The sequence below is a fragment of the Anomalospiza imberbis genome, chromosome 25 (genome assembly GCF_031753505.1).
Source record: "Anomalospiza imberbis isolate Cuckoo-Finch-1a 21T00152 chromosome 25, ASM3175350v1, whole genome shotgun sequence".
NCBI classification, from domain to species: domain Eukaryota; kingdom Metazoa; phylum Chordata; class Aves; order Passeriformes; family Viduidae; genus Anomalospiza; species Anomalospiza imberbis.
This window is the reverse complement of record NC_089705.1, coordinates 423,376-436,438: the sequence shown is the minus strand read 5'-3', so window position 1 is coordinate 436,438 and position 13,063 is coordinate 423,376. Positions and strand designations below refer to the sequence as shown.

At 54.1% G+C, this 13,063-nt stretch overlaps 1 protein-coding gene across 5 annotated transcripts in view; it reads right to left on the bottom strand.

Moving 5' to 3' along the window:
* PTPRU (protein tyrosine phosphatase receptor type U) overlaps window positions 1-13,063 on the bottom strand; it is a 57,002-nt gene that overhangs the window by 32,393 nt on the left and 11,546 nt on the right. For all 5 annotated transcript variants that reach the window (XM_068172911.1, XM_068172912.1, XM_068172913.1 and 2 more), the window contains exons 2-7: window positions 8,835-8,963; window positions 3,092-3,363; window positions 2,938-3,019; window positions 2,139-2,254; window positions 1,773-1,947; window positions 221-514 (exon numbers count right to left, since the gene is read on the bottom strand). In XM_068172911.1, coding sequence (XP_068029012.1) covers window positions 221-514; window positions 1,773-1,947; window positions 2,139-2,254; window positions 2,938-3,019; window positions 3,092-3,363; window positions 8,835-8,963 — 1,068 coding nt within the window. The remainder of the gene's footprint in view (window positions 1-220; window positions 515-1,772; window positions 1,948-2,138; window positions 2,255-2,937; window positions 3,020-3,091; window positions 3,364-8,834; window positions 8,964-13,063) is intronic.

The window sequence follows — 13,063 nt, the reverse complement described above, 5'->3', positions numbered from 1 at the left end:
AGACAAGAGGGACCAAGTGCCGTTAGTGGGAGGGAGTTTAATCAGCTCTAATTGGAGTGAATGGGAGAAGTTAACGAGGCAGCACCTCTGCCAACAGAACACACACACACACACACAGACACACACGCAGGTGCCTCGGGTTAGCTCCTCTCCACACCACAGGAAGGGGGAAGGCTCGGGGTGCCAGGAGAGCTGTCCCAAGGGATGCCATGGGGCCCACCTGCGCACTTGGTGCGGCTGATGAGGGGCGGCCCCGGTTTGCCGGTGCCCCCCTCGCCGGGCCGGGTGAGCAGGACGCTGATCTCGTACTCCGTGTCGGGGTCCAGGTGCCAGAGCTTGTAGGTCTGCATGTTGACAGCGTGGACCTCCGACCAGGGCCCCGAGGTCATGCGGTACTCGATCTCCTTGCGCACGATGGGGCCGTCACCGATGATGGAGTTGGTGTTGAGCTGGATGATGAGGTAGGTGGAGCCGGCCCGGAGCAGCTGGGGGGGGGCAATGGGGGTGGGGGGCTCTGGAAGAGAGCACAGAAGGGGCAGGTGGAGCACCCCCAGAGCCAGGCCGGTGCTGGCACATCCACACATACCATGGTTTTATTTTATTGTTTACAGGCTGCAGTCAAAACATTTCCAGCGTATCTTCCCACACCAACCCACTGCACTCAGGCTGGAGAAGAGAACCCTTGGGGTGACCTAACTGTGGCCTTCCAGTATCTGAAAGGTGTCACACTGTGACACAAAATAACTCACAGAAGCAGGCTAGATGTAAAAGGAAAGAAAAAGAACTCAAAAAAGCTAACTTTGTTTTCTGACTCCACTACATATACAATAGTAAAAATGACAGTGGACTGGAGGGTGAAACTGCCACCTCTCCAGCCACACTGGTCAAACCAACAGTCCATCAATTCTCTTCGCTTACAAAGAAGAATGCAAAACAACCACTATTTACATGAACATGTGTAAGAAAACTCGGTTGAAATATGTAAATATCAGAAGGCATAGGAACTTTTAGAACTTTAAAACTCTCAAAAGAACAGGGTGACAGAAAGGGGCTACAAAAGAGATGGAGAGGGACTTTTTACAAGAGCATGTAGTGACAGGACAAGGGAAAATGGCCTCACACTGATAGAGAGTAGGTTTAGATTAGATATTAGGAAAAGATTCTTCCCTGTGAGGGTGGTGAGGCCCTGGGACAGGTTGCCCAGAGAAGCTTTGGCTACCCCATTCCTGGAAGTGTCCAAGGCCAGGCTCTGAGCAACCTGATCAAGTGGTAAGTGTCCCTGCTCATGGCAGGGGATGGAACTGGATGAACTTTAAGGTCCCTTCCAACCCAAACCATTCTGGGATTCATGCTGCAGAGCACAGAACAAACTCAGATTCCCCACCCAGAGGACATGGGAGTCACCCAAGTACAGGAAGGCCCCATCCAGTCTTCAAACTTTAGTCTGTGCCTGTGCCCTCCATCACTTTCAGAAGGCTTTAACAGCCACGATAGGGTTTCATCTGATCAAACCTTAATTATCTTTATAAGTCACACAGCCCAGCATGGTGCCGCACAGTTTCACCATAATTAATTAATTCCCACCTACTGCAATCAAAAATAAATGATCTAAAGCCACCAGGAAAGGGAGTTTCTGGTTTTATGCTGCACACTCCATGGTTAGCAACTCTTCCACAGTGAGAAGCTGCAATCCCAGTGTTCCAGGCATCCCACCTTCCTCTGCACACAGTGGAGCAGGAGGGGCCCAGTGTGGGCAAGAGCAGCTCACCCACCTTTGACGATGAGCTCGGCGAAGTTGGAGACGCCGGCGCCGCGGGCGGACTGGGTGACGCAGCGGTACAGGTCCTGCTCCGCCTTGGACACCGCGTCCAGCTGGAACGTGGCCAGGAAGCGCCGGTGGCTGATGTGCTTCACCGAGGCGGCAGGGACCACCTCGCCGCTCTGCCTCTGCCCACGGGACACACACGGAGTCACGGGGGGCACGGTGGCACCTCCAAAGCCAACAGGGGTGTCCCCAAATGGTGTCTAATTAAAAGCAGGGGGATCACCCTTCTCCCACCATGTCCAGCAGGGTTTTTTCCCACAGGAAAGCCATGTGTGGGGCTGGCTGTGGCGGTTTCACCACCACCATTCCTCACCTGCATGAGGAAGCGCTCAGCCTCAGCAGCCTTGCCAGCGGCCACGCACTGGAAGGTGGCGTTTTGTCCTGCATTCACCTCCACGTCACCCAGGCGGGAGAAATGAGGCGCTTTCGCTGCCGAGGGACAAAGCAAGAGGTGAGGAAGGACCTGAGCTCCAAGGAGACCCATGGCAGCACTGCCACAAAAATCCCTCCCTGCCCAAAAACCCACCCAGGGTGTCACAGCTGAGCTGAGCTCTGGACAAGCCTGATGCCCACCCTCGCAGCCTGGCTCTGAGGCATGTGCTCCTGTCCCCACAGAACCAGCCAGTATCCCAGGGAGGGATAAGCCTTTTTCTCCAGCACCCCACAATGCTGGTGCCAGATGCAGAGTATGGGATTGATAGAGGGGCCAGATCTCCTGCCCAGCCTAGAAGAAACAGGAGGTGACCCCAAGAGCCAGTGTCTTGGGACAGACTGGGATTTTGGACCCCCACCAGCCTGGGTGGCCCCTCTTGACGGGGACACTCCAGCCTTGTGTTCAATCTGTGCTTTTCCAAGGTTTTATAAAAACTAAAAGCAATGTTGCAGCTGGTGGGGATAGGGACGGAGATGCAAAAAAGGAGCCTCAGAGGTGCCCAGGAGATGGAGCTCCACCAGCCCAGGTAACATCAGGACACCCAGGTGCCACCAGGCTGCACCCTGGCATTAGGCCTTCTGCTCTCCCAGGACCATCCCAATGGACACCGGCTCCAAGGCCTGCTGCCCAGCCCAGCCCAGCCACAACCCCCGCTCAGGTCCCATCCCATCGTACTCACAGCATGGATAATTCAGGAGCAAAATGTCGTCCAGGCCCAGGTACCCCCTGCGCTCGCTGGAAACCACCGCCTCGAAGAGCACCTGCGACACCAAACAGGGGTCACCCGTGGCCGGGGGGTCCGGCTGGGGCCAGCGGGGGCTGCTGGGCCTCACCTGATACTCGCTGGGCCAGAACAGGCTGACTGCCAGCTCTGCCTGGTGCCACTGGCGGCCGTGCGAGCCGGACGTGTTCCAGACGGCGCTGCCCACCAGGCCCCCGGTGACCCAGACGTAGGCGCTGAGGGTGCCGGGGCTGTGGCCATCCCGGCTGAACATGAAGTAGCTGAACTGGAGGCAGTGGGTGTCATTCTCACTCAGCGCCTGGAAGAGCAGGTGAGCCTTCTGGCCCGGGGTGTGCTGAGAGGAGTTCACCATCAGGTAGGAGCCTGAGGCAGCAGGGGAGAAGGGAGAGAGAGCGGAGTTAACCACAAGGATGGTGAAGGGTCTGGAGGGGCCATACAGGGGGTGGCTGAGGGCTCTTGGTGTTGAACAAGCTGGAGCAGAGCACAGTGAGGGCAGAGCTCAGGGATCTGCAGCTGCTCCCGAGGGGCAGCTCCCATCTCTGCTCTGGGACAGGGACAGCAGCCAGGGAACAGCTGGAGCTGGGCCAGGACAGGTCAGGCTGGAGCTCAGGGAAAGGTTCTTCTCCCAGAGAGTGCTGGGCACTGCCCAGGCTCCCCAGGGAATGGGCACGGCCCCGAGGCTGCCAGAGCTCCAGGGATGCCCAGGGTGGGGTTGTTGTGGGGTCTGGGCAGGACCAGGGTTGGACTGGATGATCCTTGTGGGTTCTTCCCAACTAAGGAGATTCTATGATTCTACTCTCCCTGCTCCACCTCGCCTGAGCTTTGCCAGCACAGAGAAGGTGGAGGATATGGGACCACAAAGATGCCCATATGCCCAGGGCACTGGTCCATGACAGCCCATGAGGATGTGCAGGACAGGAGGGACTTGGAATGGAGTCAGGAGCAGATGCCTTCTGGGCAGCAGCAGGACACTGCAGTGGGACCTGGCTGCTGGATGAAGAGGGGAGGATCAGAACTGCTGCCTCCCCAGGGCCCCGGGGCCAGGAAAGGCTCCGATGTCACCCTCCTTTAACTCTCACAGCTTTGGGTGCATCAATCCCCTCCCCAGCTGGGCCCCAGCTGTTGAACTCCATTCCCAGCTCCTCGTATCATTTTCCACACAGTTGTCACCACATTTAAACTGTGCTCAGCAGGCACTCACAGAGGGAAATCCTCTCTGGCTTAAGGAGCAGCAGCAGCATCCCAGCTCTCAGAGGTGCTTGGGATGTCATTCCCAAACCTGCCCCAGCACCAGCAGCCACTGGGATCCCACCTCCCACCACCCAACATCACCATCAGCAAAACTAGGAGCCCCAGCACAGCCTTGAAGCTGTACTTCTAGGGCAGGCAGGATGACAATCCCAAAAGGGGATTCCAAAGGCAGCATCGTTCCTTGTCCTGCACGCGCTAAGCCAGGCAGTCTGGAGGCAGAAGGGGGATGCAGAAGTCCCAGCCCTTTGTGGCAGCTCCCGGAGCTGTCCATCACAGCCATGGGGCTGGCAAACAGGGTGGATGGGAAGCTGCCCCACCAAATGCTCCCCCTCACCAAAGGCAAGGGGATTATTAATCTCCATTTTAATACCAGCACAAGCTGTAAGTAACAAAGCTGGGCCATTTATTCAAGCCTACCATTGTTTTCCTGACAGTCGGTGCTTCATTATCAATTAATTCTAAACTCAGGCACTTTCCTCCCCTCAACTCCCACTGAGCAGCTCCAAGAAAAGCCAAAGGAAGATGAAGGGGAATTGTAGGGGGCACCCATCCATCCCCCTACAACACTTGGGATTGCAGGGGGCACCCATCCATGCCCATGCAGCATTTGGGATCACAGGGGGCACCCATCTATTGCCCCGGAGTTTGGGACCTGCAGCTGGGGGGACCCCAAAACACCCAAGGGGTCACAGCACCAGCTGGGCTGACACGGTGCCAGTACCAGATGCATCTCCCAGAGCATCCTTCAGGGACGAGAGGTGGGACAAGGGAAAGAAATCCCTAAAAGGGAAATTTTCCCCACACCACTGACCTGCATGGCTGCCTGGCCCTGCCAGCCCCTTGGGGTGGCTACTCAGGGTGAAATAAAACGATGACAATTTATTTCCTCGGAGTCCAGCACAGCTCGTTTCACCCACCAAGGGGAAGGCACTATGTCCATGCTTCTCTTTTTTCTCTTCTATTTCCCCCAGCAAAATTACTTCTGCTCTAATGAGATCAGTCCCATTTGGTCCAGGCGACAGCAGAGTGGAGAGAGACCATTGACCCACCCCATGCCAGGGGATATCTCCCAAAAGCCACCTCATTAATGAATGGGCTCTTGTTAACACACACAGGCCCTTCCTCTGCCCTCCCTTTACAGACAAAAAGCCACAGGACCAAAATAAAGAGGCCAAGACTAAAATTAACCAATGAGTTATTTTACAAGACAGAGAATGCCCATAAGGTCACCTGAGAGCAGGGATGCATGCACCTGAGCATCCCTCATCAGGCAGGGCTTCCCACACACACTATTTTCCCCTCTTAATTTTCTTCCTGGTGTTGCAGCATTGGAAAAAGCAGGTTCCAGCCACTTGCTTTTGTGCTAATTTTATCCTCCTCTGCTGTAAATATCTGGCATTAGCCTGAAGCCCAGGGTGTGGGTTGGGTTTCTTTTAGAAATATAAGAGAAGAAGAGGTACTTCAAACTGCCAGAGGGCAGGGTTAGATGGAATATTGGAAAGAGATTGTTCCCTGTGAGGGTGGGGAGGGGCTGGCACAGGGTGCCCAGAGCAGCCATGGCTGCTCCTGGATCCCTGGAAGTGCCCAAGGCCAGTTGAAGCTCTGCTTGCCCACAGGGAAGGGGCAGTTCTTCCCATCATGCTGCCCATCCCAAGGGCTCTGCCTGCCGCTGCATCCCTCCAGGAAAAACCCAAACAGCCCCACAAGAAGAGGAGGGAAGAACCCACTCCCCCCAGTTCCCTGTCTCAATGAGTTTTTCCTCCTACAAAATCACTGAGAGATAAAAATAAATTAAAAAAAAAACTTCCAAGAGCTATTAGAAGGCAAGGAAGGCAGGCAGGATGACAGGGAGAGGGCGGCACTGCCAGACAAGAGGTGCCAGGGGAGCAGGTCTGAGCACTGCAGCATCTGTCTCCAGGAAATCCCACTGGAAGACAAAGCTGATGTGTGCTGGATCCTTCTCCGTGTCAGAGCCGGCACAGGAACCAGGGGACCACTCCCCACTTCTGTGCTGAGCATCTCCCAGAGCAGCCCCAGCACCAAGGGCTGATCTCCCACCTCCACGGGGTCCTTGGACAAACTGCAGCAATTCTCATGGGAGCAAACAATCAGGCTTCGTTGTTCAAGGCTTTTATGAATTGCAGCAGGAGCTGATTGGGAAGCAGTGCTGAAGCTGAGAGCTGAAGGAGCAGCTCCTTAGATGGGATGGGGAGTCATCAGAGCTCTTCAGGGTGGGGACAACAGCTCAGTCCCCCCCAGCAGAGGGACAGGGTTGTGCAGGGACACAGCAGCTCCATGCAACGAGAAGCTCCGATGCACAGGGGGTTTCCTAATTCAGTGAATTTGGAAGGAAAATCTAGGAAAAAGCACACTTGAGGAAAAAAGCCACCCACAAACATGTTGTTTTAATATTTTGAGTGAGGGACTTTAGAGCCCTTTTCAGTGCCAAAAGAGACTCCAGGAGAGCTGGAGAGGTACTTGGGACAAGGGCCTGGAGGGACAGGACAAGGGGAATATGGCTTCCCACTGCCAGAGGGCAGGGATGGATGGGATACTGGGGAGGAATTGTTCCCTGGGAGGGTGGGCAGGCCCTGGCACAGGGTGCCCAGAGTAGCTGTGGCCGCCCTTGGAACCCTGGAAGTGTCCAAGGCCAGGCTGGATGGAGCTTGGAGCAGCCTGGGACAGTGGAAAGTGTCTCTGCCATGGCAGGGGTGGAACTGGATGAGTTGTAAGGTCCCTTCTATCACAAGCCAGTCTGGGATTACAAGTTCACACGTGCCTTACCCAGCTCCCTGCAGCTGCTCCTTTAAAAAAGGAACAATAAAGAGACAAAAAAAAAAAAAAAAAAAAAAAAAAAAAAAAAAATCACAATTGCAACATGGGAGAGACCCATCCATCATCTTTAGGTGAAAGAGATATTAGTCAAGAGAAGAGGGGAAAAAGCCCTAAACCAAACAAGAAAGCAAGAGGAGAGTAGGATGGAAAGGTAGCAGCAGGTGGCCAGCAGCCAGCACCCACTCCAATAAATCCTACACTCCTTGAAACTGGCTGATCGCCAGTAAAAACTCATTTTACTCTGAGACCACAAGACTCCTTTGGAAAGTGCTCCCTGGAGAGGCCCTGGCACTGTGAAATCCTTTTGATCCCCTGAGCTGCTGCAAGGACCGAGGGGGTGATGGGGCTGCAGGAGCCTCATCCACAGCTCCCCACCCAAAACGGGGTAAAGCCACCCAAAACCGGCATCCCTGCACCCCCCTGGTGCCCCAAGACCATGAGCAAACAGCATTACCTGGTCTTAGGGGAGCTACAGGGACAAGCGTCCTCTTCCCAGGGCGACCTGCAACGCTCACACCATCCAACCTAAGATGTCACACCCACTTCCCCATCAATCCTGGAGTTTATTCCTTAACCTCCTTGCGTTCCTGTAAGATCCCATCTCCTGCTGACACATGTTTTTTTCCTCGAGTAGAGAGAGAAGCCCCATTCCACCCAAACCTCCAGCCCCCTGCAAGCCCCCAGGCTTTAAACTCAGGTAGTTCACTGCAGATTTTAAATTACAGCTGAATATTGAGCAGATAACTCAACTAACTCAGCAAGTTTCAGACACTCCATCACAAGCCACCTCAACCCCCAGCTCTGCTTTCCCCAGGAAACCCCCTGGACACATACCAATTAGGATAGCTCCGTTTAAAGCAATTACTTGGAAAAATCATCAAGGGAGGGACAGAGATCTGCCAGCAGATCCCCGAGGGTTGTTTGCCCTCACTCAGCATCCAGGACATGCCAGGAGGGACAGGATGGAAGGAGAAGGTGATGGGGAAGGGTAATGGCAGAGAAGAGTTAGTGGAGGGGAAAAGCCAAATTAAGCCCTGGCATGAATAAGGCACAAGATAAACAGCTGGAGGCAGGTTGATGGAACAGTAAACAGTTTCCTATAAAGCAGGTAATATTTTAGTAAACAGAAAAGGTTATTTTGACTGTTGTGCTCTAAACCAGCTCTCCTGTTTTTCTGCCCATCCTCAGCACAGGACTTGCCCTTCAGGATCAGGCAGGAGCCAGCAGTCCCAAAAACAAGGAGCATCCCAAGTCCAGTGAACCTCACTGAGCAGATGGGTTCAGAAACAACTCAAGGGGGTCACAGCAGGAACAGAGTTCAGAGCAGGTAGCAAGCAAAGCCCCCAAATGCACCCAGGCATGGTGCCCACACCATCCTCGTGGAGAGGGGAGCTCCTCAGAGCTGCCTGGCTGAGTCTGCTCCCCCAGCCTGGCCAACAGTGAGGACATGGACCCAGAAAATAACAAAAAATGGTTTAAAACCAATGAGATTTTTTAGAAGTCCATTTTCATTTTCTTCTTTACCATTCCCAAGATTTGGAGATGCCTCCAACTCACAAGCCCTTCCCCACACTTGAAAAAGCCAGAAACATGGGGCTTTTTCCCCATTTCCCACATAAGCAGGGAGAAGCCAAGTCCAAAACACTGCAGGAATTAAACCAGCCACATAGTCCAGCCCCGGGGTACAGGACACAGAGGCAGGGTAGGGACAGAGGGTCCCAGGGACACGGGGGGACCCTGGCACTCACCGTGAGGCAGGTCAGGCACCAGGTGAGGCATCAGGTAACTGCGGATGAGCTCCCAGTCGAAGTCATCGTCCTCGCCCTGGCTGTACTCGCACTGGTTGGGGTCACTGTCCTCCTCGAAGGTGCAGCCAGCTGTGGGGACAGATCCGTCAGCCCCTGAGCTCCCAGAGTGGCTGCTCCCTCCCCAAAAGCCCAGCAGGACGGTGTGATGCCCCAGGAATGCTGGGGGACTCCAGGCATCCCCCAAGGGCACCGTGAGCAGGGGTCTGGTCCTGGATGCTACCAGGGCCCCACGGCTCCCGGGCAGCTCCACCAGTGACACAAGCTGGCAGGTCTCAGGTCCCAGGGAGACCTCAGCAGCAGGAGCAGGATGCAGCTCCCAGCTTTGCTTCTCTTCTTGGGGGTCGGTAGCACAAGGGGTTTCCCCCAGGAAACAGCATTTGGCTGTGGTGGCCACACAGAATTTGTGCTTTGACCCCAACCCTCCACCTGTGGCTTGGGCTCCTGGGGGTCTCTCCATGGCCTGATGGGAGTGTGGTAGTTCTGAGCCAGGACCTCCAACCCTGAACGCAGCCCTGACCATCCCCCCTCAGCACCACTGAGTCCTTTTGGCAGTCATACTTTATTACAGATTTATCTCTTGGGGATCTGAGGGTGGTCCTCGACAGCACCTCCCTGGTCCACAGCGTGCTCAGGTGAGCACGGAAAAGTGCAGCAAATGCCAGAAGGCCACTTGTTCCCATGGGAGGTGACACAGAGAGAGCCCCACTGTCCCACATCTGGGCCCCTCCCGTCATCCCACATTCCAGTCCACCTCCATTTTCCAGCTCCTCCATCCTTTATCCAGCTCCATCCCATCATCCCACATTGCAGTCCACTCCCATTTTCCAGCTCCCTCATCCAGCCCTCCCATCCTCCCACATCCACCCAACCCTGGAGCTCAGGTCGGCTTTGCAGTGGGGCCACCGAGGGCTGGTTGGTTCACACTGCCCCATTGTCCCATTAAAGCCAAGATTACAGGGACCAGGGCACAGCGCTAATTAACGGGGCCGGGGCTCACGAGGGGCCCCACGAAGCCCTGAGCAAGCGGAATGAACAACAGCAAACATCCCCTAATGGACCGGCAGGAAAACAGAGCCGGGCCAAGGGATTATTTCTGCTGTTTTCTTCCTATTTTATCCCAAATTGCATCAGTAATTCCCCCTGCCACCTGGGGATTTGGCAGTTAATGGCCTCGCTGTTGGCACGGGTTGTGCCTCCCTGTGCTCAGGGGATGCTTGGATGCAACATTTAGTCAAACATGAGTCCAAACACTGGGAAAAACGCCCTTAAGATGCTCAGGAAATTTCAATTCCCAACTCTTTCATGTATAAGAAGACATTTGTGGCTTTTTTCATCCCCTTTGCACTCATTTTTTAAAGCACAAGGGCACATTCCAGCTCCGTCACCAACTGTTTTTTCCTCTCAGAGCCATAAGAAACTTCTTTTTAAAAAACTGTAAGCAAATTCTCTCCTATTCATATGTCTGGAGGCACTGAGACATCACAGCTTTCTTAAAGCCCTTCCCAAAATGGAGCGTCTGCCCAGCCCACGTGCGGATGTGCCCCCGCACCGCAGCCCCTGGTCCTCAGCTCTCACCACGAGACGTGTCAGATTTTAGAGTCTGGAACTTGGCTGCACTTTCTAACGGGAGGAAAAGCACCAATCTGTCAAAATTTTCCAGGAAGGAAGGAAAATAAGATAAATTTCAAAATAAAACAGTGTCAGAGACTAAGTGCCAAGTGATTTAAAAGAAAAAAAGGCCCAAGTGTTTCTTTCCAAGATCTGCTGAGCAGGATATTCTAGGAGGCAGAAATTTGTTCTTCGGGGATTTTTTTTTGGCCTGAGAAACCAGAGAAGAGTCAAACAATGTTTCAGGCTGGCAGAGCCTCATTTCCCAGGGAAAAGTGATTCCTTCACCCCCAATAAACTATTCCCAGCCGCTGAACACATGATGAGAGATGTACCCTCCTCCTCCTGGACTGCAGCCCCCCACCCAAATCCTGCTGCCATCCCCAGCACAGCCACTGCCACCAACCTGCGGCTCCACCACCCCACACCTGCATCCTCAGCCACCCACGAGATGATGCCCGGGCTCCAGAAGTTTAAAATGCAATTACAGAGCAGATATTGTGCTGGCCAAGCTGATCCATCTCCCTCCTCCGACAGGTTTACTGCCAAGGCTTTTCCCAGCACGAGCCTTCCCTCCCATCCACGGCACAAAACAAAGGCAGTTCGACTGGCCACTCCATTTCCCTGACTAATTTGTCCATGATTTGTACACACAGGGGAAAAAAGCCAAAAGGGCTTCACAGAACCTTGGTTTCCATGAGTTATGGGATGCTTCTGGCACCATCCCTCCCCAGCCAAGGACAGGGCTGGGAGAAGCTCAACCTCCAGCAGATTCTCCCTCCTCATCACAAGATTAAGGGCATAAAAATTAACACCTGAGCAATTAAATGCCAACACGGGGGGTGGCTGGAGGTGCTCCAGCAGCTGTGGAAAGTCAGAGAAGGGAAACCCAGAGCGACCTGCAAAAAATTAATGTTTCACCACAACGTTTGCAAGGAGGGTAGGGAGGCTGCAACCCAAAATATCCGCCTGCAGCAGTGGGAGGGTTATTCCATCCCAAGGGCAGCAGGACAAGGACTGGGTGAGACTGCTCCAGGTATGGATACACCCTAAAAACGAACCAAGGAGCCCCCAGTCCCCTGAGCTGGCTCCAGGCCAGGGTGACAGCAGCTCTGGGTGCGGAGGTGAAGGCAGCGAGCGCGGGAGGTGCGATCCCAACGTGACAGCGGCTAAAAATACTGCAGGGAGCTGGGGGTCTGCCCCCGGGGGTGGGACGTGTCCGAGACACAGCCTGAACACCCCAAAGCTGCCTAAATCACCCCAACACAGAGCCTGCCCCATGCACAAGAGGCAGCCTGTGCCAAGGACAAGACGTGCCCCATAAACACCCCACACAAAACCCCCGGAGCATCACAGCCATCTTGGGAAGCATGGAGAGAGGGATGAGCACCAACACGAGGGTTTAACACCAAATGGATCAGAATTTTTTTAAAAATAAAGAAAAAACAGGTGGTTTGAGAGATTTGCTAGGGAGATGGGGACCAATGCTGTTTAGCCTCCTCCAGGTACTGCTGCCACCTCCATGGATCCACCACATGCCCAGGTAGAAGGGAGCAGAGGGACAGGCACCAATGTAGAAGTTAAACACCAGATGAAGCAAAATTGATTGAAAGAAAGCAAAAAAACATGGCTGGAGGGGTTTGTCAGGGAGCCTGGTAGCAGGCTCAGCATCCCCCTGGGTAGCACTGCAGCACCAGGGCATGTGAGAGAGCAGAGGCATGGGCACCAGCATGAGGGTTAAACACCAGATAGACTAAAATTTCTTAAAAAGAAAGAAAAGGAGGTGGCTTAATGGATTCACCAGGGAGAAGGATACCACCACCACTTAGCATCCCTTGGGAACCACTGCCACCCAGCATCCCCCTCTACAGGGATGAAGAGAAGGAAATCTGGGGAGGGGAGGGACTAACGATTCACAAAGAAAAGAGAGGAAAAGAAAGACCAAACAGCCAAGTACAAAGGACAGCATCTAATTAATTCTCCATGGCCACTGAGGAACGGTGGCCGCCTGCCTACAGCCCACCCCGCGCTCTTTCATCCACAGAGTCTACACTGCTCTCACTTCCAAGTTAATTACACACTTAAACCTTTCCTGTTTAACCTCCTGCACCATGGGACACGATCTGTGTCTTCTCTTGCCTTTTATTGAGCAGCCTTGAGAAGGCTCCTGTGCCAAAAGGCAGCCCAGCACCATCCGGGATTGGGATCACAGCCCAGCACCATCCGGGACTGGGATCACAGCCCAGCACCATCCGGGACTGGGATCACAGCCCAGCACCATCCGGGATGGCAGGATTGTGCTCTCCCCCACCCAAGACCCTCTGGGGTATCATCTGATGGGAACAAAACACTAATAATATCCCAAAATGGGGACAGGCTTTATGAAAAATGGGCCCATACCAAAACTTCAGCAAGTGCTGCTTCCTCAGAGCTACAAAATATGGTGCAGCCACCCAGGACACCCAGTCCTGATGGGAAAAAGCCCATTTTGCTCCTACCCTGGCTTAGCCAGGACTGGATCAGCCCCATGGTCATCTCTGGGGTGCAGCATCTTGGGAGCA